The sequence below is a fragment of the Sapajus apella genome, unplaced genomic scaffold (assembly GCF_009761245.1).
Source record: "Sapajus apella isolate SASKATOON/1434 unplaced genomic scaffold, GSC_monkey_1.0 scaffold40, whole genome shotgun sequence".
Lineage (NCBI taxonomy): Eukaryota > Metazoa > Chordata > Mammalia > Primates > Cebidae > Sapajus > Sapajus apella.
The window spans coordinates 20,206,056-20,233,966 of NW_022436980.1; the positions used below are offsets into that span (position 1 = coordinate 20,206,056).

Consider the following 27,911-nt stretch of genomic DNA (forward strand, 5'->3'; position numbering starts at 1 on the left):
CCTCCCAAGTAGCTGGGACCACAGGTGTGCACCACCACACCCAGCTAATTTTACAAAATTGTTTTATAAAGACAGGGGTCTCACTGTGTTGCCCAGGCTGGTCTTGAACTCCTGGGCTCAAGCAATCCTCCCACTTTGACCTCTCAAAGTGTTGGGTTTACAGGCATGAGCCACTGTGCCTAGCTGAAAAGAAACATGCTTATCACCAGAGACAGAGCATCAAAATTGAGACAAATCTATAAAAAAAAAAAAAAACCCTGCTAAACTAACCTTTATCTTCTCAGTTACATTTCTACAATTTGCCATTCTTTGTTCAACCTAGTATGAGCACTTAGACTTTAGTTACTTCTTTGGTTCTCCATTTTTCTAATAAGGGCTCACATGTAAATGTAAAAGCATAAAATTCATATGCTTTTCTGTTGCTAATCTGTCAGTCCCATGGAGAAGGACTAGGAGAATTTTATCATCCCTCACTGAATTTTTTTTTTTTTTTTTTGTATACAGATTTGACTGGAAAATAGAAAAACATAGAATGAGATAAGTCAAAAACCAACAGCCAGGTTTTCTATCCAGAAAGAAACGGATAAAAGGATATTATAGGTTATGTTGAAACTATAATTACCAGCAGGCAAGCCTTCTATAAAATGGTGTGTTTGATTGAGTCGACCATACAGTTTTTTGAAAGTGGGAAAGGCAGCTGGCCGCATCCACACGATGAAGTCTTCATTGAGGAAGCCATTGTTTCTTGGATCCTTTTTATCCAACTCATAGATAGGGTTGGGCCAGTTTGGGGGCTTTGTGGTTCCTGTGGGAAGAAAATAAGGGATATGATGGAGAAAAAAATCATCTATCTTCTTCTGTTTTCTTTAGAGTGTAGAGAATGAAAGAACTTCTGCATTCTTGAGGAAATAGAAATAGAAATTATACTTTTTTTAAAAAAGTGTGTATGTGTGTGTTATCTTAGTGTACAACCATGAAAAATAATGGGTTTAAAGATTCTAAGGAAATGATCACGATATTTTCATAAAGTTAAAAAAGAGCAGAATACTGGCCAGGTGCAGTGGCTCATGCCTGTAATCCCAACACTTTGAGAGGGCCAGGTGGGTGGATCACTTGAGGTCAGGAGTTCAAGACCAGCCTGGCCAATGTGGTGAAACCCTGTTTCTACAAAAAATACAAAACTTAGCTGGGCATGGTAGTGCATTCCTATAATCCCAGCTACTTGGGAGGCTGAGGCAGGAAAATTGCTTGAACCTGGGAGGTGAAGGTTATAGTAAGCTGAGATCACACCACTGCACTCCAGCCTAGGAAAAACAAAAAAAAAACTTTTTAAAAAAAAAAAAAAAAAAAAAAAAAAAAAGAAGAGCAGACTATCAAATTATAAGCATACTGTGTCTTCAGCTACATTCAATGCCTATAAAGCATTTAAAAAATAGAGCAAAATGATCATGGTGGTTGCATTCAGTCATAAACATAGGGTATATGTTTTTAGAAACTTTTATTGGGAAATATCCTTATTTAATATTACTAGTAATCTAAGGAGTGCAAATTAAGCCAAGATACCACTTTCATCTAAAAATTGGTTAATATTTCGCAAAAAAAGTGACAAACATTGAAAAGGCAATAGAAAGGAGAACTCTTGTACAGAGCAGATAGGTGCATTAACTTCTTCTTTGGCAATCTAGGAGGCTGCATTTAATGCTTTAATATTTTGCCCACATTTTGGCCCAGAAATTCTATTTCTAGGAATGAATTCTAAGGAAATAATCATGGCATGAAGATTAGCTTATGTAGATTGGGTTACTGCAGCACTGCATCTGAGAGCTGAAGCTGGAAGAAAAGAAGGGAAATTGGTTAAGTGGGAGGAGGTGGAAAGCAAAGGCACTGTGAGCCTGTTCTCAAGCCAGGAAGCCTGGTAGGTTTGGGAGCTGCAGAAATGTTGGAAGCACATGGGGGAGGGTGGTTGCAGGAGAGGAGCCTGTTGGGTTTACGGACATTTTCACACTTCCCGCTTTACAACAGAAGGCACGTTTGTCTCTCCCACTCTACAGGATACTCGAGAACAGTGTCATCCTCATCTGTATTTTCATTAGCATTGAGTCTAGTGTCTAGCCTAGGTATTAAATAAATGCTTGATAAAGGAATGAAAGATTCCAATTAAATCTGAGGCCAAAAAAATATGGAATTGTAAAGAGCTAGTCATAAAGAGTAAATTGCTTAATGAAATTTTTACTTCCATAAAGCCAGTTCTACTATGTGTAGGAAGCTAGAATGTTACATAGGGAGCCACTCTTTCTCAGCTCTGACTACTGATGAAACTATGTTCTCCTAAAAGAAACCCAGACCTGTTTCTAAGCATGGACTGTGGTGGCTGTAAAAGCATCTGTGGAGTGTGGTTGGGTTCATCCGCTGACATATGTTCGTACACTTCTGTTCCCTTGGGAAATAATCCTCCGCTGGAGCATCTTCTTCTGTGACTATTATAGAGCCTGCTTATTTTGGCTATACCCAAGACTTCGATCACTGTTGTTAGAAGAATTTTGATCAAAATTGAAATTGCCTTGGTGTTTGCACTGTAGACTTCACCTTCTCTCTACTTTGGGCTGAGCTCATGACTGAAGGCAGTGTGTCCTATGATCCACTGACATCAGAATCACCCAGGGGGCTTGTTAAAAATGCAGTTTCAGGCCAAGTGCAGTGGCTAACCCCTGTAATCCCAGCACTTTGGAGGCTGAGGTGGGCAGATCATGAGGTCAGGAGATTGAGACCATTCTGGCCAACATGGTGAAACCCCGTCTCTACTGAAAGTACAAAAAATTAGCTGAGCATGGTGGCCCGCATCTGTAGTACCAACTGCTCGTGAAGTTGAGGTAGGGGAATTGCTTTCACCCAGGAGGTGAAGGTTGCAGTGAGCCGAGATCATGCACTCCAGCCTGGCAACATAGTGAGACTCCATCTCAAAAAAAAAAAAAAATGCAGGTTTAAGCATGTTCTCACCTACCAGTTCCTACTTCTATCCCATCCCATGTCTTCAGAGAGTATGAAAAGTATGGTCTAAGAGACATCAACTTCATTTTCTAAGTTGATTTGGGTCGTTTGTATTGATCCATTTATTCATCTATAAGCATTTCTTTTTTTTTGAATAAAAATTATTTTTTTTCTTCATACCATAGATTCTAGATGCCCTGAATCTATGTCCCTAAGCATGTCTTAATTGTCACTAGCACTAGGTATACAACACCAAAAGATCCAGTCTTCTTCTTCAACGATTTACAGGCTGTGGGCATGACAGGTATATAAACAGATAATTAGAGTATAATGTGGTACCTCTTATAATAGAGGGAAGAACAAAGTGCAGCAGGAGATGAGAGAAAGGTAGGGCCCTTTGTGTATAGTCCTGTGGTTATGTGGTAAGAAAATGCCACAGAATGTTGCCAAGTCCCTTTTGAAAACAGCAACTTAATTACAGATACAGTGACCATATATGTCAGTTTGCCTAGCAAAGCCCCAGTTTATGTCTGTTGTTCATGATCTCATCTGATGTGGCATGGATCCCACACAAGGTACATGTAATTTCATCCTTCCAGCATCCAGCCATAATCTTAGCTAGTAGTGTGTGATATGTTCATGTGCAGTGAATGGACTGCCTACTTTTACTTATAATTATGTACGAAAGTCAACCGGAGACCCTTCCAGTCAAAACACAATAAAACATATCCCTGTAACCCATGCCAGCTGTTAAGCATTCCAGCCAGTTAGGCAATAGTTTCTTTCTGTGTTAGCCTGTAGGATGTGTGAAACTTCCAGGCTGCAAACCAACGGGGTCACTGAGAAACGTGGGAAAATATGGGTTAGGTTATGGGTACATGATGCATGTGTGGGAACTAGATGCTGAGCAGTGCTACTCAGAGTAGTTTGAACTCTCTTGCAACAGTGATTTTGTTACTTTATTTTATTTTTATTTATTTTATTTATTTTTTGAGATGAAGTTTCGCTCTTTCACCCAGGCTGGAGTGAAGTGTCATGATCTTGGCTCACTCCAACCTCCACCCGCTGGGTGGAAGAGCTGGGATTATAGGCGCCTGCCACCACGTCCAGCTAATTTTTGTCTTTTTAGCAGAGACGGGGTTTTGTCATGTTGGCCAGGCTGGTCTCAAACTCCTGACCTCGGGTGATCCACATGCCTCAACCTTCTAAAGTGCTAGGATTACAGGTGTAAGCCACTACACCCGGCCTTGTTACTTATGATATGATGTGACTATATAACTATTGCATTGTTTGTTATCAGTTTTTTATTTGCTTAATAATTCATTTTAGCTGTGAAGAGCGAAAAAATGGAAAACATGTATTTCATGTACAGTTCAGTACGGTTTTTTTAAGATGATTGAATGTGATACTTTTGCAATGTTGATTGATATTTACCACCCTCATGGGTACCATGGTCTCAAATGACCATGTGAAAATCAAAAGATATACATCTGCTGAAGAACATCAGAATCTACTTCAAAAATTGATAGTTTTTAAAGATTGTGTCCAAAGACAACAATCTACAGAAGGTCCACTTATATATCATTGTGTGGCATGACTTCTCATTTAGATCAAATGAATTTCCTTCTGGTTTCACTTTTTTATTACATTTTGTTTTTGTTTTGTTTGTTTAGAGATGGGGTGTGGCTATGTTGCCCTGGACTAGACTGGAACTCCTGGGCTTAAGTGACCCTCCTCCTCAGCCTCCCTCTCGAGAGCTGAGATTACAGGTGTGCACAGCTGTGCCTACCTACAAGTTGTTGTTGTTGTTTTTTGTAATCAAAGAGCAGCTTTTAATGTATTGGCTTAGTGCAAAAATAATTTGTAAATAGTTAAATGAGGTCAATTTTATATGAATGTATTCAGATACTTCAAATAGAAAAATCAAAAAAGCTAATTATAATAATGATCTTATTTTTGTGGATTTGATTCCTCATGAAATCAGATCAAACCTTTTAGAAGTTCAATCTTTGAAGATGAACACTCTGACATTATTATAAATATTACTGTAAGTTCAGTTACAAAATTCAACAATTGGCCAGGTGTGGTGGCTCACACCTGTAATCCCCGCACTTTGGGAGGCCAAGGAGAGTGTATCACTTGAGCCCAAGAGTTTAATACCAGGCTGGGCAACACGGTGAAACCCCATCCCTACAAAAAACAAAAAAGTTAGCTTGGTGTAGTGGTGCACACCTGTAGTCCCAACTACTCAGAAGGTACAGGTGGGAGGGTAGCTTGAGCCAGGTAGGTGGAGGTTGCAGTGAACCAAGATTGTGCCACTGCACTCTAGCCTGGACGACAGAGAGACACTCTGCTCAAAAAAAAAAAACAAAAAACAATAATCAAAAGCCCCCCAAAACAAAATCCAACAATCAGGTTCAAGCTGTTTGGTTCTGTAGTGATAACATAACTGCAGATTTGGTGGAGCACAACAAATGCTCTTAGTAAATTGAGAAATGGACAGAGAAGAAATGTACTTAAAATTAGTCATAGTACATACATAATTCACAATTGTATCCAAATAAGCTACAATATTTTGTTAATCAAAAGAAGAGCTGTAGTTGTACAAATGTAAGTATTCTTATATATTCACAGTTAGAAAAACTGAACTTCCCATTGCAAAATTTTTAGAATGACACGTTAAATTAAACGACTACTTCAGTGTGGCAGTATATATGTTCTCCCTTTGTTGGACATCCTCCACCTGTCAGAATTTTAGACGGGTTTGAGCCTTTAAATAACTTTTTTGTATATCAAACCATGTGTCCTACCATAACCTTGAAATTTTTCTTTAAATAAGCCCTCTAACTTTGGTTGCATTTTAAATAGTTGAAAATCTGGCGTGGTGGTTTATGCCTGTAATCCCAGTACTTTGGGAGGCTGAGGCAGGCCTATCACGAGGTCAGGTTAGCTGAACATGGTGGCAAGCACCTGTAATCCCAACTACTCGGAGGCTGAGGCAGGAGAATCACTTGCTCCCAGGAGTCAGAGGTTGCAGTGAGCTAAGAGCACACCATTGCACTCCAGCCCAGCTGACAGTATGAGACTCCATCTCAAAAAAAAAAAAGAAAAAGAAAAAAGAAAATCTTTAAAGTATCTGAAATATGGAATACCAAAAACTCTAGTGTTTGAAGATTTAGAGAATTGTAATTATTGAAAACCAAGCTTGCAAACAAGAAGACATTGAAATGTACCCCTATTAGAGCAAGTGAAAATTGAATATATTACATAGCGGGAGTTCAAAATATGTATAAGATTTAATTTTAAAATTCTGTAATTATGCTTTGGAATATCTCAAGATATGTGAAGACTCTTTTGATAGGACTCTTATTTATTTATTTACTTATTGTTCTTTTAGAAATAGGATCTTATAATGTTTCCCAGGCCAGTATCAAACTTCTGGATTCAAATAATCCTCCTGCCTTGGCCACCCAAAGTGTTGGGATTACAGACAAGAGCCACTGCACTTGGCTGTACTTTTAACTGGACAAAATTTTCTGTGCCAGAATGATATCACATTGAGAACATGTAGGATTTTAGCTAAATTTCATGATGCACTCAAAAGAACAAAAATGAGAAAAAATCTTATGTGAAGTAAAAAAGACAGTGCCTATGTCAATATTTGGGTTAAAATAGTAACATATTTCAATATAAAAAATTAGAATTGAGAATATCTTCCATTTAATAAAATTGTCTATAAAGCATAATCGATACCTCAGCACTATGGAATATTTTCCCAATAAAAGAAGTGAGGGTCAAAAGAAAAGAATCAGCTAAAAAGTAAACAATTTCCAATTGATTAACCATAAAATGAGACTTTAAAAAAGATTACAGGCCAGGCATGGTGGCTCATGACTGTATCCCAGCACTTTGAGAGGCTGAAGCAAGAGGATTACTTATTTTATTTATTTATTATTTAAAATCCTTGTCTCAGAAGGATTATTTGAGGCCAGGAGTTCAAGACCAGCCTTGTTAACATAATGAGACCCTGTTTCTACAAAAAATTTAGAAATTACTTGGGTGGGGTCTGGGCGCAGTGGCTCACGCCTGTAATTTCAGCACTTTGGGAGGGTGAGGCAGGTGGATCATCTGAAGTCAGGAATTCAAGACCAGCCTGACCAATATGGTAAAACCTTTTCTCTGCTAAAAATACAAAAAATAGCCGGGCGTGGTGGCATGCGCCTGTAGTCCCAGTTACTCAGGAGGCTAAGACAGGAGAATTGTTTGAACCTGGGAGGTGGAGGTTGCAGTGAGCCAAGATCACGTCACTGCACTCCAACCTGGACAACGGAGCAAGGCTCTGTCTAAAAAAAAAATAGCTGGGTGTGGTGGCATACTCTATAGTCCCAGCTGCTTGGGGTGGCTGAGTGGGAGGATAGCTTGAGCTTAGAAGGTCAAGGCTGCAGTGAGCTGTCATTGAACCACTGCACTTCAACCTGGGCAACAAAGTGAGACCTTGTCTCAAAGAAAAAAAAAAAAAGGTTACAGACAGTTTTGTGAAAAAACTAACAAGGCCTTGGTAACAAAATATAAATTCATTAGAAAAATACACAGGTATGTAATGAAGACAGATATGGCCGAGAAACTCATTAAAGCATGTAAGTATGTATGAAGAATAATTATTCTGCTTGTTATCCCTTTTTTAGATTTATTTTTTTAATTTTTAAAAATTTACCTTTTTCTGTGTAAGAGCTGATAACTAAACATAAAAAATAAAAATAAAAAGATTTACCTTAGTTTTTGATATATTTGTACATATTTATGAGGTGCATGTGAAATTTTGTTACATGCGTAGAATGTGTGATGATCAAGTCAGGGTATTTAGGAAATCCATCACCCAAGCATTTATCATTTCTGTATGCTGGACACATTTCTCAAGTCCTCTCTTCTAGCTATTTTGAAAAAAGACATTGTTATTAACTGTAATTGCCCTACTTCGCTATCAAATGTTGGAACTTATTTCTTCTATCTAACAGTATGTTTATACCTGATAACTGAACTATTTTCATCACCTTCCCCTCCGCCCATACACCCTTCCTAGTCTCTGGTATTGATCATTCTACTCTCTACCTTCCTGTGAGCAACTTTTTTAGCTCCCAAGTATGAATGAGAACAGCCCTTCTGTGCCTCATTTATTTCACTTAACATAATGACCTTGAGTTCCATTCATGTTGCTGCAAATGAAATGATTTTCATTCTTTTTTACATTCAAATAGTATTCCATTATGTAAATATACCACATTTTCCTTATCCATTCATCTGTTAACAGGCCATATGTTAATGGACGCTTAGGCTGAATCCTTGTCTTTGCTACTGTGAATAGTGCTGCAATAAACATGGGAGTACATTTATCATTTTGATATATTGATTTCTTTTCCTTTGGCAAAATATCCAATAGTGTGATTGCTGGATCAATTCTATTTTTAGTTTTTTGGGAAATCTCCATACTGTTTTCCATAGTGGCTGTACTAATCTATATTCCCACCAACAGTGTATTAAGAGTTCCCTTTTCTCTACATCCTTGCTAACATCTGTTTTTTTTCCTTTTTAATAATGGGCATTCTGAGATAAGATGATACCTTATTGCGGTTTTGATTTGCATTTCCGTGATGATTAGTGATGTTGAGCATTTTTTCGTATACCTGTTGGCTATTTTTATGTCTTCTTTTGAGAAATGTCTATTTGTATCCTTTGACCATTTAAAAATGGGATGTTTTGTTTTGTTTTCACTGTTGAGTTGTTTGAGTTTCTTTTAGATTCTAGATATTGATCTCCTGTTGGATAAGTAGTTTGCAAATATTTTCTGTCATTCAAGAGGTTTTCTCTTTACTCAGTTGATTGTTTATTTTGCTGTGCAGAAGGTTTTTTTGTTTAATATGGTTTCATTTGTCTATTTTTGTTTTTTTTTGCCTGTGCATTTGAGGTCTTAACCATGAAATCTTTTCCTAGAACAGTGTCCTGAAAAGTTTTCCCTATTCTTCTGTTTTATAGTTTCAGGTCTTCTGTTTTAAGTTCTTAAATCTATCTCAAGTTGATTTTTGTGTAAGTGAGAGATAGTGGTCTAGTTTCATTCGTCCGCACATGGCTAGCCAGTTTCCCCAGCACCATTTATTGAAGAGGGTGTTCTTTCCCCAGTGTATGTTCTTGATGGCTTTGTCAGAGTTCAGTTGGCTATACATATGTCGATTTATTTCTGGTTTCTCTAGTCTTTTCCATTGGTCCATGTGTCTATTTTTATACCAATATCATGCTGTCTTGGTTACTGTAGACTTACAGTTTGACGTCTGGTAGTGTGTTGCTTTCAGCTTTGTTCTCTTTGTTCAGAATTCCTTTGGCTATCCTGGCTCTTTTTCAAATCCATATGAATTTTAGGATAGATTTTTCTATTTCTGTAAAAAAACACTGGCATTTTGATAGGAATTGCATTGAATCTATACATTGCTTTGGGCTCTATGGTCATTTTAACAATATTAATTTTCTGATCCATGAGCATGGAATGTCTTTCCACTTGTTTTGTCCTCTTTAATCTATTTCACCAGTGTTTTATAGTTTTTCTTATAGAAATCTTTCACTTTTTTGGTTAAATTTATTCTTAGGTATTTTATTTTTGTAGCTATTGTAAATGGCCTTGCCTTCTTGCTTTCTTTTTCAGCGATTTCATTATTCGTGTACAGAAATACTGTTGGTTTTGTATGCTGATTTTGTATCCTGCAACTTTACTGAATTTGATAAACGTGATAAACAAATTCAGTAAAGTTGCAGGATACAAAATCAAAATACAAAAACCAATGATGAACTTGCAAAAACCAGTAGTGTTTTTTGGTGAAGTCTTTTGACTTTTCTATGTATAAGATCATGTAATCTGCAAACAGATAATTTGACTACCTCCAATTTGAATGCCTTTTATTCCTTTCTCTTTCATAATTGCTCTGGTTAAGACTTCCAGTACTATGTTGAATACCAGAAGTAAAAGTGGGCATCCCTCCTCTTTTTAAAAGTAAGTTACTTGCAGGGCTGTGCTCTATATGCTTGGATCCCTGAAGTTTCTTTAACGTAAAGGAAGATTTTGAAAAGCACTGATAATTAACGTGTAATAAAAGGAATTGGACCTGTAGGTGTCCCATTAAGTCCTGCTGTTTAAGAAATAACTTACATAACCCTTAGGAACTCTTACTTCAAGCTTTAAAAGCCAAGGAGCAAATAATTTTAGGAGACTGATAACAATGTCACCTAAATTTGAAGTACTAAAAAGAGATTAGTGTTCTCAATGGTGTGAAATCTATTTCTCCTACTTTCTCAAATATAATCCCAGGAATCTTGCTTATAAACAAAGCATTTCTGGGCCAGGAATACTTCCTCTAATATAGCAGTGCTTCACATCATATTGTGCTACAGTTTCCATCATTTTTAAAGGACGGACACACAAATGATAAATAATGATATAAAAATATTACAATCTACCACCTCAAAAAAAATTGTTTATGGAGTTCAGAGCTTGGAGATTCAAGTTTTGATTGCAGTTTTATTTTGAAAAGAATGCTACAATTTATGTGGATTTTATTTCTTATGTTTATATTAAAAGAAAAGCTAATACACTCTAAAAAAAAAAAAGTGGACATTCTTGTTTCAGTTCTTAAAGGCTTTCCACTGTTCCCCATTCAGTATGATGTTAGCTGTGAGTTTGTCATATATGGCCTTTATTATTTATGTTTGTTTTATGCCAATTTAATTGAGAGTTTTTATCTTGAAGTAATATTGAATTATATCAAATACTCTTTCTGTATCTGTTAGGATCATGCTATGGCTTTTGTCCATCATTCTGTTATATGATGTATCATGTTTATTGATTTCCATATGTTGAACCACCCTTACATTCCTGGCATAAATCCCACTTAATCATGGTGTATTTTTTTTTTTTTAATGTGCCACTGGACCAGATGTGGTGGCTCATGTGTGTAATCCCAGCACTTTGGGAGGCCAAGGCGGGTAGATCCTGAGGTCAGGAGTTTGAGACCAGCCGAACTAAAATGGTGAACGCCATCTCTACTAAAAATACAAAAGTTAGCCAGCCATGGCGGTGCACACCTGTAATTCCAGCTACTCGGGAGGCTGAGGCAGGAGAATCGCTTGAACCCAGGAGGCGGAGGTTGCAGTGAGCCGAGATCATGCCACTGCACTTCAGCCTAGTATTTTGTTGAAGATTTTTGCTTCCATGTTTATCAGGGATATTGGCCAATAGTTTTCTTTTTTGTTGTTGTTGTGTCCTTGTCTGGTTTTGCCATCAGGGTAATAATGCCAATCTTGCAGAATTAGAGAGTTAGAGAGAATTCCCTCCTCTTCAATTTTTTGGAATAGTTTGAGTAGGATTGGTATTACTTCTTGTTTATACATTTGGTAGGATATTGCATTAAATCCATCCAATGCTGTCTTTTTCTTTGTTGGAAGATTTTCCTCAACCTTGCTTGATGTTGCTACTCATTATTTGTCTGCTCAGGCTTTCTATATTTTCCCAATTCAAACTTAGTTCAAACTTGAATAAGTTTGAAACTTCATTGAAACTTAGTTCAAACAAAGTTGTATGTTTCCAGGAATTCATTTCCTCTAGGTTTTCCAGTTTGTTAGCATAAAAGTTTGTTAGTTGTTTATAATAGTCTCAGATGAGCTTTTTTTTTTTTTTTTTGGTGGTATCAGTTGTAACGTCTCCTTTTTCATTTCTGATTTCGCTTATTTAGAGCATCTCTTCTTTTCTTGGTTAGTCAAGCTAGTAATTTATTAATTGTGTTTATTTCTTCCACACTACAAATCTCATTAAACTTTTAAAAACTGAAATTACGGCTAGGTGGGGTGGCTCATGCCTGTAATCCCAGCACTTTGGGAGGCCAAGGCGGGCAGATCATGAGGTCAGGAGTTTGAGACCAGCTGAACCAACATGGTGAAACCCTGTCTCTACTAAAAATACAAAAATTAGCTGGGCATGGTGGCACATGCCTGTAATCCCAGCTACTCAGGAGGCTAAGGCAGGAGAATTGCTTGAACCCAGGAGGCAGAGGTTGCAGTGAACCAGGATCGCGCCATTGCACTCCAGCTGGGCCACACAGTGAGATTCCGTCTCAAAAAATAAAAAACAAAACAAAACCTGAAATCATACCAAGTATCTTCCTGGACCACAGTGGGATAAAACTAGAAATAAATTCCAAGAGGAACTCTTGAAACTTTGCAAATACATGGAAATTAACATATTCCTGAACAAATTTATTTTTGATTGGGATCTGTTGCTGGAGAATTATTGTGTTACTCTGGAGGTATCATAATTCCTTGCTTTTTCATGTTTTCTGTATCTTTCCATTGATACCTGTGCATCTGGTATAACAGTTAAGTCTTCCGATTTTTAAATTTTGCTTTTAGGGGAAAGATTTTTTTTTTTAAAGATATGTCTATGGTGTTGGTTGGGTAGGGCACTTTGGCTTTGGTTCTGGGTGCATGCAGTAGTGTAGTTTTGAAACCTCCTTTGCAAAATTATAACTGTAAGAGAAATCTGACATGGCTGACTCCATCTTGCTTCTAGCCTCACAGGTTTTGGGAGAAGTATGGTTTTAAGTGATAATAGTCCTTTCTCAAAATCAGACTGTTCCTATAAAACTAATGACAGGCTGCCAAGTAAGGAGGATGAGAGGGGCTTGGATTCTAAATAATTACCAGCCATTATTTGGAACAGAAGATTTGCACGTTCCCCAGTTACTTGCAGATAACATCACTATTGTAGAACCTGAGATTGGCCTTTTGAGACGTCTTTTCATGTTTTGTTTTGTTTTTTTCTTTTTTGAGACGGAGTCTTGCTCTTTTGCCAGGTTGGAATGCAGCGGCATGATCTTGGCTCACTGCAACCTCTGTCTCCCAAATTCAAGCAATTCCCCTGTCTCAGCCTCCTGAGTAGCTAGGACTACAGGCACGCGCCACCACACCAAGCTAATTTTTTTGTATTTTAGTAGAGATGGGGTTTCACCACGGCCAGGATGGTCTCAATCTCGTGACCTCATGATCCGTCTGCCTCGGCCTCCCAAAGTGCTGGGATTGCAGGCGTGAGCCACCACACCTGGCCTGTCTTTTCAGGTTTTTGCGTTTCTGACAACTAGATGGCCGCACCTGGGCCCTCACCCAGGCACCGACTCAGCACAAGAGGACAGTTTGATTCCCTATGATTTGATCTCTGACCCAATCAATCGGCATGTCCCCTATCCTGCCTGCAGACCAGGAGGTTGCCCCCTTGCCCACCAAACTATCTTTGAAAAACCCCTAACCTTGGAGCCTTCATTGAGATCGATATGAGTAATAACTCCGTTTCCCGTGTGGTGTGGCCAGCCTCAAATCAATTTTGTTTATGCAAGGTCAGGAAGAACCCGCTGGGCAGTTACAGTATCTGTAATTTCTTTGGCTATAAACAGCATCCATGGTGTCAGTGATTTCTTCTGTGGCTTAGAGTGTGATTGTTAGTGGAGACTGTGGTGAAGTTTTGCTGGAGACCAGGGCACCAGGTAGGCCAGTTTTGGGGCCCCAGTGGTGGCAGCAGTGAAGTGAGCATGGCGGTCCTTGGACCCCAGGATGTACGCTGTGACTGGTATTAGTAAGCCCAGGCAGGCTGCTTCTTGGGCCTCCAGATGGCTTGCTTGGGTGCCAGGAATGGCAGTGATGGGCCAGGTGGATTGATGGGTTCTCAAGTGTCTGGACAGTGAGACGGTGTGGGCAATGGCAGTAGCAGTGGTGGAACAATTCTCTGGGACCCCAGTGGTCCTCACTGGTGTTGGTGGTAGCTACCATGGGTTGGGCAAGCCAGTCACCAGACCTGCAGGTGGCATGTGTGGGTGGGTGCCGGCTGTGGTGGTAGCAACAGGTTGAGTGGGCCTAACCTTAGATGCTGGGAGGAGTGCTCATTTGCCACTGATGGTGGACTGGGCTGTGTGGTTCCCAGGTTCCTGGACGATGTGCCCAGGTATTGCAGGGGTAGGAGCCAGGCTGGGCAGTGCCCTCAGGCTCCCCAGTGGTGCATTCCGATGCTGACTATGGTGGGCGAGGGTGGAGTGATGCCAAGGCCGGAGGCAGAATGCTCACATTGGGCTGTAGCTTTCCTAGTGATGAAGGCAGAGTTGTTTTTCTTCGTCCTCCAGACGTTTGAAAACACATGGCTGCCCCTCTGCTGGGGGAAGATGGCTACCTGTGGCTCCTGTTGCTGCCCAGGATGCAATCTGGTATGTGCTGGGCTCTCAAAATGGTGCTGTGCTGCAGCTGCTTAGGACTTCGGAGTTGGTGTGACCCACCATGAGTTCTCTTTCCGGGGTAATGCCTTCATGTGGTTTCCAGGGAGCTCCCTGTGTTAGTCTCATGGCCCATGAGGGTCAAGGGGCTCTCCCATGGCTAGGACTGTAGGAGTCAGCAGTGGGAATATGAACTGCTGGGGATCTCTCACACTCTTTTCCCTCACTAAGGCCCTCCCTAGACTTTCAGTTGATCCCAGCAAAACAGGTAGCCTTGCTTCCCCTCATTCCTTGTTTTTGGTGCATCTGCTAGAGCAGGTAGGTAGGTAGGCAAGAGCAGGGCAGGAGAGGCACCCCACCAGGAATGTCCGGCGACCATCAGGGGATAGTCAGGTGGTGGTTAAATCGTCTTTGTAAAATAATAATTGGTTGCAGCTGGCAGCAGCAAACAGCAATCTCCCAATAGGAAACACCTGGAGCTGGTGATCATCAGCTTCCCAGTAAAACCTCAGGAGTTGGGCGAGTGGGCTCAAGCTTGTGCACTAAGAAGCAAAATGGAGACGTTTAACCGGCATATGACCTTCCTCTAGGAACACTTGACTGGTAAGGAAAAAGAGGCCTTAAATGAGCATGTGCACAACTTTAGTAAACACATGCGCGTGTGGCCCCCCAAGTGCTGCCAGGCCACTGTGCGTGCGGACAGCCCTCCCCACGGGAAAATCAAGGGAGGAGAGATGCAGACTCCAGAACCAGGCCCATGCATAAATCCCAAGTCCAAGGCTGAATGGGGCACTTGGATCTCAGGTAGTGCGCTTGGCCCTTTTCCAGGTATACTTTCTTTCATTCCTGCACTACAACTTTTGAATAAACTTTCACTCCTGCTCTAAAACCTGCCTCCTCAGTCTCTCCCTCTGCCTGTGCCCCTCAGCTAAATTCTTCGCTCTAAGGAGGCAACAATCAAGTTGCTGCAGACTCCTATGGATTCGCCACTGCTAACTTCTCTGTTGATTCTAGTGTTCTCATGAATTCCAGGAGTGATTACCTACCCACTCTCTGTGGTTCCTGTCTGTGGAAGAGGCAAGTACCAGATACATCGTCAGCCATCTTGAAAACCCTCCTGGACTTACACTCTGCTTATGTCATCTTTTAATATTTAGATAATAACTGGAGTAGTTTTTTAATAAGTTGATTTAAGGTACATGCTATTTTAATTTTTGAAAATGATTTTTTGGTTTTTCTTTTTCTTTTTTTTTTTTTTGAGACAGAGTCTCACTCTGTCAGCCAGGCTGGAGTAGAGTGGCACAGTCTTGGCTCACTTCAACCTCCACCTCTCAGATTCAAGCGATTGTCCAGCCTCATCTTCCCAAGTAACTGGGACTACAGGCATGTACCACCACACCCATCTAATTTTTTGTATTTTTAGTAGAGACAGAGTTTCACCGTGTTGGCCAGGCAGGTCTCAAACGCCTGACCTGAAGTGTTCTGCCTGTCTTGGCCTCCCAAGAAAATGGTTTTTAATTGGATTATTTTATAAGTCCATCAATATGATGTTAATTTATTGAATGATAAATAAAAATTTTAAGTAAGTATACAGCTCTTCAAGTGCCCCCTTTTACTCTCTAACGGGTACCAGTTTGGACATCAAATTACATGTTCATCCTTATTACAGCTGAAACAATAAGATTCTTAAGCTACTGTCTGTTCCCTAATGTCAACTGGAGGAAACCAGGGCACCAAGCAATTCATGTTTTTGGTAGGTATGCACTGGAGATGTTCATGATACGGAGAGTTAGGAGAAAGGAATCAACAAGGAGATAAAGGAGGACTCGTAAACATTTCCCTATATGTACAAAACAAAGTTTTTATAAATAAATAAGTATATTGAGTTACTGTATGGATCTTACCTCTAAATTCATCAGCAAGATTCTTGAAACTTGGATTCTGAAATTTGATATACTTATCTGTCCACCATGTAAGTCCAGTCTTTAGCATTGGCACTTTGATTTGTACAGAGGAATTAATGTTGTATGAAAGAATGATGGTGTCTATAAGGAAATTAAAAATTGTGTTAGAGATGCAGTCTAGCAATTTTGCCACCCTTTGAAATGTAGAACCAGACACAGCTGACAAGTGAATCAGGGATTTTGCAGACTCTCAACATGCCTACATGCCATGGATGCTGGAATCACAAGACTATTCTTTTTCCTGCCAAAGTTGAGCCAGTTATAGAAAAATACCCTTAAGCTCCATTTAACTCATGTTTCCTGACTATTCCTTCAGATTTCTGGCAAGAGAGAAATTATTTGCAAATGACATACTGTAAGTCAGTGCTCTGGCTCAGCCCAGATGATGTTTACAGAATTAAAACTAAACAAAACAAAAAACTGCCACTTAGCTTCAGAAATAAATTTCTGGACACTTAGCTTGTTACACACTCATCAAAGGGTACACCATGGAGATAGGAAGTCACCTACCATTGAACATGCTGTTGGCAATAGCACCACAAGGAACAATGGGGGTCTTATTGTTGGATGTTTTAAATGGGGAGCAGTCCTCAACAGCCTGGATGCAGGAGGATATAGCAATGAGAAATGCTTTTGGTAAACGGTTAGAATGTTAAAAGTGAGATCACTGGCAATGTCAATCACCCCCCACCCCCCACCCCAATGACTTATTGGCAGTGACTAAGATTACAGACTGCTGCCTGGTTTTCCTAGGTTTCTGATTTACTTAGACTGAAAAACTTTTGTGTCTTGGTGATGTATATGAGTGTGGGTATGAGTCTCTGTGTTTTTTCCTCATTAATAATATATAGCATACCAAAAATGTCTGCAAGAAAGAACTTTACCTTATTGGCTGTGCTATGTATCATGCTAAACCTATAATGAAATACATTTTTAAAACCTCTTTTTATTGACATGTAACTTATTTTATTTTAGCGGTTTAAAAAAGCAACCACTTATTTTTCACCATCTAATGGGGTTGTTGGAGGTGGGGGGCACTTTGTTCCACACAGTCACTCAGGGCCTCAGCAATATTGAAGTATAACTTACATTCAGAAAAGTACAAAAATCATGAGTCTACAAGTAGATGATTTATCACAGGGAATCAATCCATCCACACAACTCCAAATACATTTTAAAAAGACGGGTTGCTAAAAATCACTCGTATTAACAATGTCACTATGGAAAAAGTTTCATTCTAGCTTATCTTGCTAGCACGCTGAGTATCATCCACCAACATATAATCATAGGTTTGAAAAGGTATTCGATTAAAGCAAAAGGCTTTTACTCAGTCGAATAGAGCCTACTTTCCTTAAGTAGGCTGGATCAAAGGCCCCCATGACAGGAAGGACAATGGTAGTTAGGCTCAGCCAGGCTGAGACTAATTACTCAAGGTTGCTATCAGAATGGTGCATGAAAGGATAATCATCACTGCTCTAAAGAGGGAAAGTGCTACTTTTCAATAACAGTTATCCTGAATACCCAGCCCCTTCGATTTACACACGAATGAAATCAGCATTTCTGTTTTGTAAACCCTTAGCTTTTGAGTTTATTTTCCATCTCCTCTTTTAGACTGAAAAATCCACTTGGTTTAAAAAAAAAAAAAAGGGAGACTATACCAAATTAAATCAAGCCTTACTTTCACATCTTTGCCCACCAGTTGTCTATTACTTCTGGATCGAATGTATCGATACAGGTTCTGATGGAAGCCTTGCAATTTGTAGTACATATAAACATTACCCTGTGTGGGAGAAAAACAAGAAGTGAGAGGAGAGTAAGGAAAATTAACTGGAATATTGACAAACATAGACAACATTTTTTTTTTTTTTTTTTTGGAGACAGAGTCTTGCTCTGTCACCCAGGCTGGAGTGCAGTGGCATCATCTCGGCTCACTGCGACCTTTGCCTCCCAGGTTCAAGTGATTCTCCCGCCTCAGCCTCCAGAGTACCTGGAACTTCAGGCATGTGCCACCACGCCCAGCTAATTTTTGTATATTTAATAGAGACGGGGTTTCACCATGTTGGCAAGGATGATCTCAATCTCTAGACCTCGTGATCTGCCCGCCTTAGCCTCCCAAAGTGCTGGGATTACAGGCATAAGCCACCGTGCCTGGCCTAATATACAGGAAATTTTAAAATAAAAGCACAAAAAAATTGATAGGAGCTGAAAGTCTATTTATGGGAAATAGAAACCCAATAAATGATTTAAAAAAAAATCAATGTTGGGGCTGGGCACAGTGGCTCATGTCTATAATCCCAGTGCTTTGGGAGGCCAAGGCAGGAGAATCACTTGAGGCCAGGAGTTCGAGACCAGGCTGGGCAATGTAGCAAAACCCTGTCTCTACAAAAAAAGAAAAAAAAATTAGGCTGGTGTGGCATGCGCCTATAGTTCCAGCTACTCCAGAGGCTGAGGAGAAGATCCTTTGAGCCCAAAAGTTCAAAGTCACTGAGCTATGATTGTGCTATTGCACTCTAGCCTGGGTGACAGAGTGCTATCCTGTCTCAAAAAATAAAAAAAAATTAACATTGGGAAATCCTGGTTTATACAGAATTGTTGGAATAACTAAATAACTATTTTTGCATGTTTTTGTAAGGGCTGCTGCATTCTTGCCTTGAAAAATTTTTATAATCAAGCATATTTTCAATACATAAAATTTGGTTTTATAAGTATCGTCATTTCCCAGAAATATGAGGAAAAATGCTTTGCCTAGAGGTTGTGGTTGACACCAGAAATCACGTGATTTTACAGCAAATCCATGAAATAGAATTAAAAATTCAAGCCATTGAGCATATTTAGGTGCATGTGCACACTGGGCACGTGAAAGGCCTGAGACTAGAAGCTCCTTGCAGTCCCACTCTAGGAATTTTTGTTTTTTTAATCTCTAGGACCTAACACAGTACCTGACACATAATACTTGCTTAAGAATTGGCGAACTATTTGTTGTAGAGAAAAAGGTGGAATGGTTCACTGATCCAAAAGAAAGAACATGATTTTCACCCTAGCAATAAGTAGCCTTGTTGTCATGCGAGATATGCCTTTCTATATGCTGCCATGTAAATAAGGCTCCCCAGCCACAACCTAGCATCATGGTTGCACCTTTATGGTAATATATTAAGGCCCTGGAAATTCTCCAGGCCTGCTTGATACAGATTTTACTAATAGCTCATACGGAAATATCCATATGGATTTAACTAACATATTCATAGATTTTCCTACCAGCACATATAGAAATGTCCAATGTAGCTGTTTAATATACTCCACACCTCTGAAATAATGAAGACCTGCATCCAAAAATATAAAAGCCTAACTTTTATTAAGTGCTTCCCATGGGTTAAGTGCTATATTCAGTGCTAAAAGTACATAAGCATTCCAAGTCCCTGAGTCCATTGATTCCTTTACCCTGTGCAAAAAACAGCATGTTGGAAAGGGAGTTGGCCTTATTTCTTAAGGACCTTAAAGAGCATCCTCTTTGAGATGGGTATGGAAAATGGGAGGCGGTATCCATGGTAAACAGGGAAGGAAAGTTGTGGTAAATGTGGCCAGCTTTAGAATGCAAGAAAGGCTGAAGAGCTAAGTCACTTGTAAGAGAGTAATTTCTGGAACACTGAAAAAGGGAGATGCTGGGCCACGATGAAGAAGCAGGCTGCATCATAGTCAACAGGGAGCGTTGGCAGGAAGGCAAGCAAGCCAGGCTTAGTGGAAGAACCCATTACATTTCCTCACCCAAAGCAGGAACCTCTATTGTTGACCCATGACTACAGAAAATATGAAATCCACAGAATGGAATTTACCATACATTTTCTTGGAAGGAAGCTAAGAAGGGAATTCTACTTAATTAGAGTTATATGTTCACATAAATGACAAAATAAACAGGCAAAGAATATTCAGCACACTAGGGTCTGGGGTGTTTCAATGATCTCTTTTCAATAATTCTTTGTCTAAGATTTAGCTGAATAAGATCTCCAAGATCACCATCTTTTTGATGACTCCTGGAGGCACAATTTACTTTATGGTATTTCTTTTCTTTAAATTCAGTGGCACTTTGTGCAGGATTTCTTTGCTTATTTTGAGATGGAGTCTTGTATGGATTCATTGCCATGGTTCGCCGCATGTCATGTATGGTAACTGCTGAGCTGAAGGCCCTGTGATTCCTCTGAATAGTTTAGTGGGGTTTTTACGAGAAGGCTCTGCCTGAAGGGAATGGTCAGCAGCTGGTAACACTTCATTTGCTGTTTTAGTTTTGAAGGACACTGACAGATGGGAACTGAAGTCCTTTTGGATTTTTTTTTTTTTTTTTTTTCAAAAACTTTAGCATTCTGAGCCCTCAAGACGAAAGGAGAGAGGAGAGAAGGAAGGAAGGAAGGAGGGTAGTAAGAGAGGAGGAAGCGAGTGAGGGAGGAAGGGCTAAGACTGCCGTACTTTCTCAAAGTTTCAGCAAGGCTGACAGGAAGTCCCCAAAGGCACCCATCAGAGGAGTCCCCTCTGCCAGGAAAGAACCTACCTCGATGTCCCTACTGTGCCGTGGAAGCATGGCCTTGGTGCAAACACACGGTGATTTCAGAGCACACAGCTGGGGATATCCCTCAATGACACTCCCTGCAGCAGATCTGAGAGGAGCCTTTTCATGGTCTCCACAGTCTGTCTTGTTAGTCAAGACTTAATCAAATGACAATTTTGATTTCCTTCAACTCCTCAAATGTACTTTAAGGTCCTATTCTGTTTCTGGATTCTGCACCTTTTCCCCTGCAGCACCCTCCACACTGAGCTGGTCCCCCATCGTTCCCCTTCATGAGTGACTCTACAGGGAGGCCTTCTCTTGAGCTGCCCCCTGAGCATTCTACGTCAAAGCCCTGCTTCCATCTCAACTCAGCTTGTTCCAAACCAGACTTACCATCTCCTGGAAAGTATTCCTCACTTCTCTCCTTCCCTCTCTCCTTCCTTCTCCCCTCCCTTCTCTTTTCTAAAGTCAGAGCTCTCCCAACCTCCTCCTGCTCCCTCCCCATTTTCCATCAGAGGCTTCCCCAGTAAACTTCTTGGATGTCTTACCCTGTCTTGGCAGCTGCTTCTCAGAGGACGTGACTAACATGAGACCTAAATCAGCACGCGAGTGGGGACTTCTCTTAATATTTCTTTGGCATTTCTCACAATGCCTGACAGCCAGGCTGTCTGGTTTACAGTTAGGCAGTTGCACACGTGGAATGACTTGGGGAGACCCAAGGATGGCTTCCTCAAGTGTGTGAACCCTGACACCGACCTACTGTGTGACCTTAGCCAAGTCACTTCACCTGTAGCCCATTAATTTTCTCACTATAAAATGAGTGGTTAAATTCAATGTCAATTCACACATAGTCCCTGTGCTGACATTTAGAGTAAAATGGGTTTGATGGATAAGATTTATGTTACAAAGTTGGATAGGTAAAGAATCTTGCAACTTAGAAACAAAGAAACAAAGGAGGAGAATAATACTCAAAAAGGAGGGAGGAGATACAAACTCAGCAATCTTTCGGATTCACCACCACCATCCTGCTTTATTTTTTATATTTTCAGTTTTGGAAAGCATTTGATGGAAAATGTGCACTTACTGCCAGTGTTACATAGGAGTAGATCAGCGTAAAGTCAACTGAAGTTTCTTGAGTTTCACTCACCATCATTTTTTCTGAGAGGTAAAAGGGAATAGAACAGGTGCATTCTTTGTCAAAATTAGAGGCAGTTTCCCGCAGTTTGGCACAATTTGCACATGTTCTTGTGTAATTAATCTGTCAGGCAAGGAATAAAACCAGTGATTAATTAACAAGTTCCATGGGTACATATCTTAACATTCAAACCTGGAGTCTACCCGAGTGTCTGCCTGTCTGGGTCAGGGGCATGGAGTCTGGGACCGAATGGGGTAGCCCGCTGTGCAGGGCCAGTGTTTCTGGAGATGTTCAGGAGGCGTGGGCCTTCTTACAGTCTCATCTGGGGACTTGGCAGCATTTTGCTACTGGCCCAGCATTCAGTGTTTCTGTTGCATATTTATATAACCTGTTGTGATGAAGCTTTACCCCGGATCATAAAGAGGTGTCAGTTGCTAGGAAGGCATTAGTCAATGACTCATGAGAACTAGGCTTACAGCCTGGGTCTAATCAATTTTATGGGGAAATCACTTCACTGTTTTTCCATTCTATTGTATGGAAAATATTTATACTAGCAAATTATTCTACATGGCATCCAGAGGAAGTTATTAAAAGTGACCAAACAGAAAAAGAAGTGTTTCCAAAATGTTAGATTATTGACATGTGTCAAATTATTCTGGTTCTAAAATGCTGTTCCATTCTGTTTTATAAACGTAAAATGCTGTGAAAAATGGTTTAATGGACTCCTTAAAAAGGATAAAAAGAAGGATAGTATGTCCCAATTGGGTGGCTCCTGTGAGCTCTGGCTGAGGCACTGAGTTCTGTGAAGATGCAGTTAGAAGGGTAAGGGAGAGAGACTTGGGCAGGTGCGCTCAGGGCTGTACTGCTGCCTTTATCTGCAAGAATGCTCATCTCAGGGGCCCTTGGGCTGTCATGGGTGCTGCTGCGGGCTGCTTCTGCCTTGCCCTCACTGTGTTGAGGAGTGATAAGATGATTATGGGGGTGCAGAGGAGCAGGGAAGCAAGAGGGTGGCTTTCTCCTTGGTAAGGTGCCAGCAGAAGTTAGGATTCTTTGGGAGAGAGGACTAACAAGGAAGACAGAAGGAACTTTGCATCCTTGTAAAGCTTGTAAGGGTTTTGAAGCCCAAACGTGAAGTGTGAACACTGAATTGAAGTTTAGTGAAAATGCTATACTTCATTGTACTTAGATGCCTATATTCAGTTAAATCATTCTTAAAATACACAGCAAGGCTTGGACTATTATTTTGAAAATATTTACATCCTTTCTGTTTGTAGACTACATTTCAGTTTATAAAAAGCACTAAAGAACAGGGCTGTATCCTTATGGAGAGACAACATGCTGAGTGGTGTCTGAAGAAACGGGGGTTCTAGTTCAGCCAGCCTCCAACCTCGGGTTAAGTGCTTAACCTCTAGGGCCCGCATTTTGCCCATCAGCATCATTTCATGTAGCAATTCATTGATCTGTGAGGTCACTGTAGTAGTATACATGCTACTTCGTGAATTCCTCTTGTGAATTCAAGAAAATATTTCATGATCAAATAATTTTTGAGTAGTTGGTATCTATGGTGCTTTGTTGCCTAAAAATTATCCCTGATCTATTGTCTATGTAATGACAGTTTGCTGCTTGAGTGGATTGGTATGTCAATAGCTATGAGATGCAGCCTAGATCACCGTTGGCTTCTCATAAAATTTTGGAGAGGCAGAAATTATTCTTGTTTAAAGTGAACTGCAGAGAGACCACTTCCTTGTGCCCCAGGGCTGAGTGAGAAGAGGAAAGGCTAACTCGGAAGTCCTTTCTATGCTATCTGTACCTGATCACATGAATGGTATGCGATCACATACCTGGTGATGGCATGAGGTCACCTTCTCATGCATGGCTGCCTCTTAATGAAGGCTGCACTCCACAATGGGTGGATGGGGGGCAGGGTAACAAGGGAGGAAGTAAGAGTGACACAGGAAGGGAGGAAGAGCCAGAAGGAAAGAGATTGGTGAGGAAGAGAGTAGAAAAGTAAGTTGCATGAACTCTGTGGAAATGGACATCAACCTTGTAAGCCCATTCCTTTGCTATCCCTTTCAGCAAGGCAGGGTTCATCTCCTCCTGCCATTTTGCCTCTGCCACATGGTGGAGCCTGGTGGGAGTTTACACATAACACTGGAGGGCTTGCTGTCATTTAATTCCCAGGGAGATAAGCTGCTGGGAGCTAGAGGAAAAAATGTAAGCAGAGAGGCAACAGAGCAGTGTGCCTTGGGGGGAGCAGAGCCTGAAAAAGGCATTTTTCTCTCTGCCTGCACTGTCTGCCCTAGCCCATTCTTTCAATAAGTGTGTGCCTATCATGTACCGGGCAGTGGGCAAGGAAGGGGGTGGCGACGCAGTGAACAGCCAGCCAAGGGTAAGCTCTCTGCTCTCACCACATACTATTTTACCTACTCTCTCCTTAGCTCATTGAGGGCATGAATTCACTCTTCCTCATCTTACTTATCTGCACAGTCAACAGAACCCTTTGGCACCTTCAGACACTCATTACTTTTGTTTTATTTTGAGATGAAGTCTTGCTTTGTCACCCAGGCAGGAGTGCAGTGGCGTGATCTCGGCTCACTGCAACCTCTGCCTCTCAGGTTCAAGCAATTCTATTGCCTCAGCCTCCCGAGCAGCTGGGATTACAGGTATATACCACCATGCCCGGCTCATATTTGTATTTTTAGTAGAGATGGGGTTTCGCCAGGTTCGCCAGGCTGGTCTCGAACTCCTGACCTCCGGTGATCCAGCTGCCTTAGCCTCCCAAAATGCTGGGATTACAGTCATGAGGCACCACGCCCAGTCAACACTCAAGTTTTAAACCAACGTTGATAGACTTGGCCTTCCTCTTAATTTTGCTAGTAGCCATGTGAGGAGTGGGAATACATCAGCTTTCTACAGTTACTTCTTTCAGAATGGAGCTCACATGGTCTGGGATGTCCAGATATCTGCTCAGAGTTGATATGGATGAAACATATACTTAATTCATTAGACTGAATATAGGCACGGCCAATCAAGCCTTAGACCAGCTCTTGTCTTCCCTCTCTAGACCAGCTTTGGCGATTTTCATTCTCCAACAGCTTGTTGATCAAGTCAGCAAAAGGTTTGTGCCTGAGAGGTCTGCCCTTTGCATCAGCTTTTCTCACTCTGAGTAGAACTTTGTTTTGCTAAATATCCTTAAGATGCCAGAAAGACTTGGGCTCTCGTCTTTCCTGGATCTCAGATGGAGTTCATTTGCAAAGGGAAAGACACAAGGCTTCAAAGTGGGGCCATATTGAAGATCTGTGTCTTGGACACTTTGCTCTTTTTATCAGTATGACCCATGGTTCTCTGGCAGTCATGTGGCCTTGACTCTCCTTCTGCCTCTATTAGCCACTTGCTGTCTTCTCTGCCAGCATAAAACAAAGTGTTGGCTGGGCGCGGTGGCTCACGCCTGTAATCCCAGCACTTTGGGAGGCTGAGGTGGGCGGATCAGGAGGTCAAGGGTTCAAGACCAGACTGGTCAATATGGTAAAACCCCGTCTCTACTAAAAACACAAAAAAATGAGTCAGGTATGGTGGCAGGAGCCTGTAGTCCCAGCTACTTAGGGAGGTTGAGGCAGGAGAATTGCTTGAATCTGGGAGGCAGAGGTTGCAGTGAGCCGAGAGTGTACCACTGCACTCCAGCCTGGGTGACAGAGGAAGACTCCATGTTGGGTAGGGGGTGGGGGGTGTGGGGAAGAAAGCTTCTAACTTTGTGAGTCCCTTATACACAAATATGTCTGAGCTGACTGGCATGAGAGTAACTGTCCTCAAGAGGGAGTTGGGATGAATGAAGTCACTCTACAAGGGCTCTGTCATCATCTGTGAAAGCTAGCTGAAAGAGGGATGTTCCTGTCTTATCCAGCTCCTCTTGAGGGCTGTGTTCTCAAATGACCATTCTCACTTATGCTGCCAAAGCTGAAAATTCTCAGGAACTGCATTAAAAATGTGAGATAGGACAAACCTCTATCGCCTGAGTGCTCCTTGCAGACACTATGAGGATGCTGCCCATACAAAGGCAGAATGTTGCCATTGTGAAAAAGACAGAGAGGACTCTCGTGGCCGTGAAACATAGCCGGTGGGCGGGCAACTTCTGCTGCTTCAGGGCAGAGTTGTCTGGCAGTCTGGACAGGCAATGCTGTGACGTCTCCTCCATTTTAGTCCTGCAGGTGACTCAGATACTTTTGGGACATTTAGAACATAAAAATCAGTAAGAACTCATAGTAATAACCACATATCGGTAATGTGAAATGAATTATGTGAGCCCTCCCTTTGAAGTTGCAAAGTCCTTCTGCTTCCTGGATTATTCCTTAACCAGATCTGATATTTAGCAGGAGCTCAGCTCTCTCCACTCAGCCATTACTGAGTATAACTGACTTAGGCTCAAAAAGGTTGTTGTGCTAAATGTCATGCCTAGGAGGGATAGTCCCCGGCCAGCTCTATGGAAACCAATGTCTGGTGACACTAGGAAGCAATCACGATGGGCTATTTCTGGGATTTGGTGAGTAATTCAAGGCAAGCCCTTTCTGAAAGGGGGAAATGGATTTATCTTAGGAACTTGCCTAAATCCTTGGAGATTAATACAAAAAAATAAAAGTTAGGACTGTCAGCTTTTTTCCAAATGTGGCTGTCCTTAACATGAGTATAAACTACATTGGAAACATGCTCTCAGATCGTAGCTAACTCTGCTGTTTGTGATAATGAGGAAGAGATCAGTACAGGGAATTGCAGAACACAGACGTCTCTTCTCAGCAGCTTCCAATGTTTTCTTCATCCGTAAGAAAGACTCTAGTAGAAAATGTAGATTACAAACATCTCCTTCTGACCTCTCTAAGTGCATGCTTTAGAGTAGCCTCAATGAGGCAAGAGAAAGGAAGAGGAAGTTAATGAGACATTCAACACTGAAGTACAGTATTAGTTCTGGTTGTGGGTTTTTTCCCTTGTTAGAAATCCACTAACATTATTTTCCTTAGGCCATTAATAATTAATCATTACTTCTTTTAAAACTGGCATTTAGGATTTAGAATTAGAGTTAAGACATTAGGCAGCATATGAGTTTTGAATTTTCCCTTGTAATTTACATGAGACAGAAGCCATCCTGGACTATTTTTGTATCAAAGAAAGTAATGACTTTGGCAAATGTACCTAGTTTGAAAGAATACAAAATTAATGCAAATGCTTACACTAGGAAGTTTCCAATTCAGAGTTAAAGATTTCCACTTGCAAACTGTAAGAAAAGCAAAATACCAATGGGAAATTTTCAGCATGCCATTTGAATCTGGTTTGGAGTCGGCAAGCTAGTACGATTGTTGGTGTCAGACACCCTGGTGTGAAAAGATGGCAGTGAACACTTCTAGGTAACATCTACATTTCTTTTACTAAATAAACACGATCACACCCCAAAAACCAAGAGTTTAAAAGGCAGTAAAAGGCTATGAGATTAGATTATATGAACAGGGTTAACCTATGCAATATTGGGGTATGTTTGTGATTCAAATACTTGTTCCAACATTGGCTTGGATGGGATTATATGACATAGATAATGATTAGCAACAGGGTAATGATAGCCAAAAACCAATGAGAATCGTATTCCGTAGACTCTTTCTGAAACAATAAAACCAACTGACCCAAATCCCAGACTAAAAGGAGCTTCACAGGTAATGTATTACTCAGGGGTCACCAGAGAAAGATAACCAATAGGAGATTATATGACTATGTATGTATATTACTAGGAATTGACTTACATGATTATGGAAGCTGAAAGTTCAAAATCTGCAGAGCCGATGTCCCAATTCACATCTGAAGGCCAACAGGCTGCCGTAGATCCAGGAAGACCCAGTGTTTCAGTTAGAAGGCAGGCAGGCAGAATTCTCTTGGGGGGTTGGGCAATCCGTCTTTTGTTCTATGCAGTCCTTCAACTGACAGGACAAGGCCCTCTCACCTTAGGAAGGACAATCCTCTTT

The 27,911-nt window shown here is 40.8% G+C and overlaps 1 protein-coding gene across 1 annotated transcript; it reads right to left on the bottom strand.

The window, feature by feature from the left end:
* Positions 1-523: 523 nt before the first annotated feature.
* LOC116565605 (cell cycle control protein 50C-like) lies at positions 524-27,911 on the bottom strand. Its single transcript, XM_032299344.1, has 7 exons — positions 27,693-27,911; positions 25,913-27,175; positions 21,925-22,035; positions 17,919-18,020; positions 16,751-16,838; positions 16,181-16,321; positions 524-805 (listed from the first exon to the last, which is right to left on the bottom strand). The coding sequence occupies exons 2-7, from the start codon at positions 26,102-26,104 to the stop codon at positions 543-545; spliced, it is 897 nt and encodes a 298-aa protein (XP_032155235.1). The 5' UTR covers positions 26,105-27,175; positions 27,693-27,911; the 3' UTR covers positions 524-542.

Excerpts from the sequence above, each read along its gene's own strand:
- LOC116565605 (XM_032299344.1), bottom strand. The coding sequence starts at position 26,104 with ATGGAGGAGACGTCACAGCATTGCCTGTCCAGACTGCCAGACAACTCT. Across the intron at positions 16,322-16,750 it reads TGCCAACAGCATGTTCAATG|ACACCATCATTCTTTCATAC; the intron begins GTAGGTGACTTC and ends ATTTCCTTATAG. Across the intron at positions 806-16,180 it reads TCTTGCTGATGAATTTAGAG|GAACCACAAAGCCCCCAAAC; the intron begins GTAAGATCCATA and ends TTCTTCCCACAG.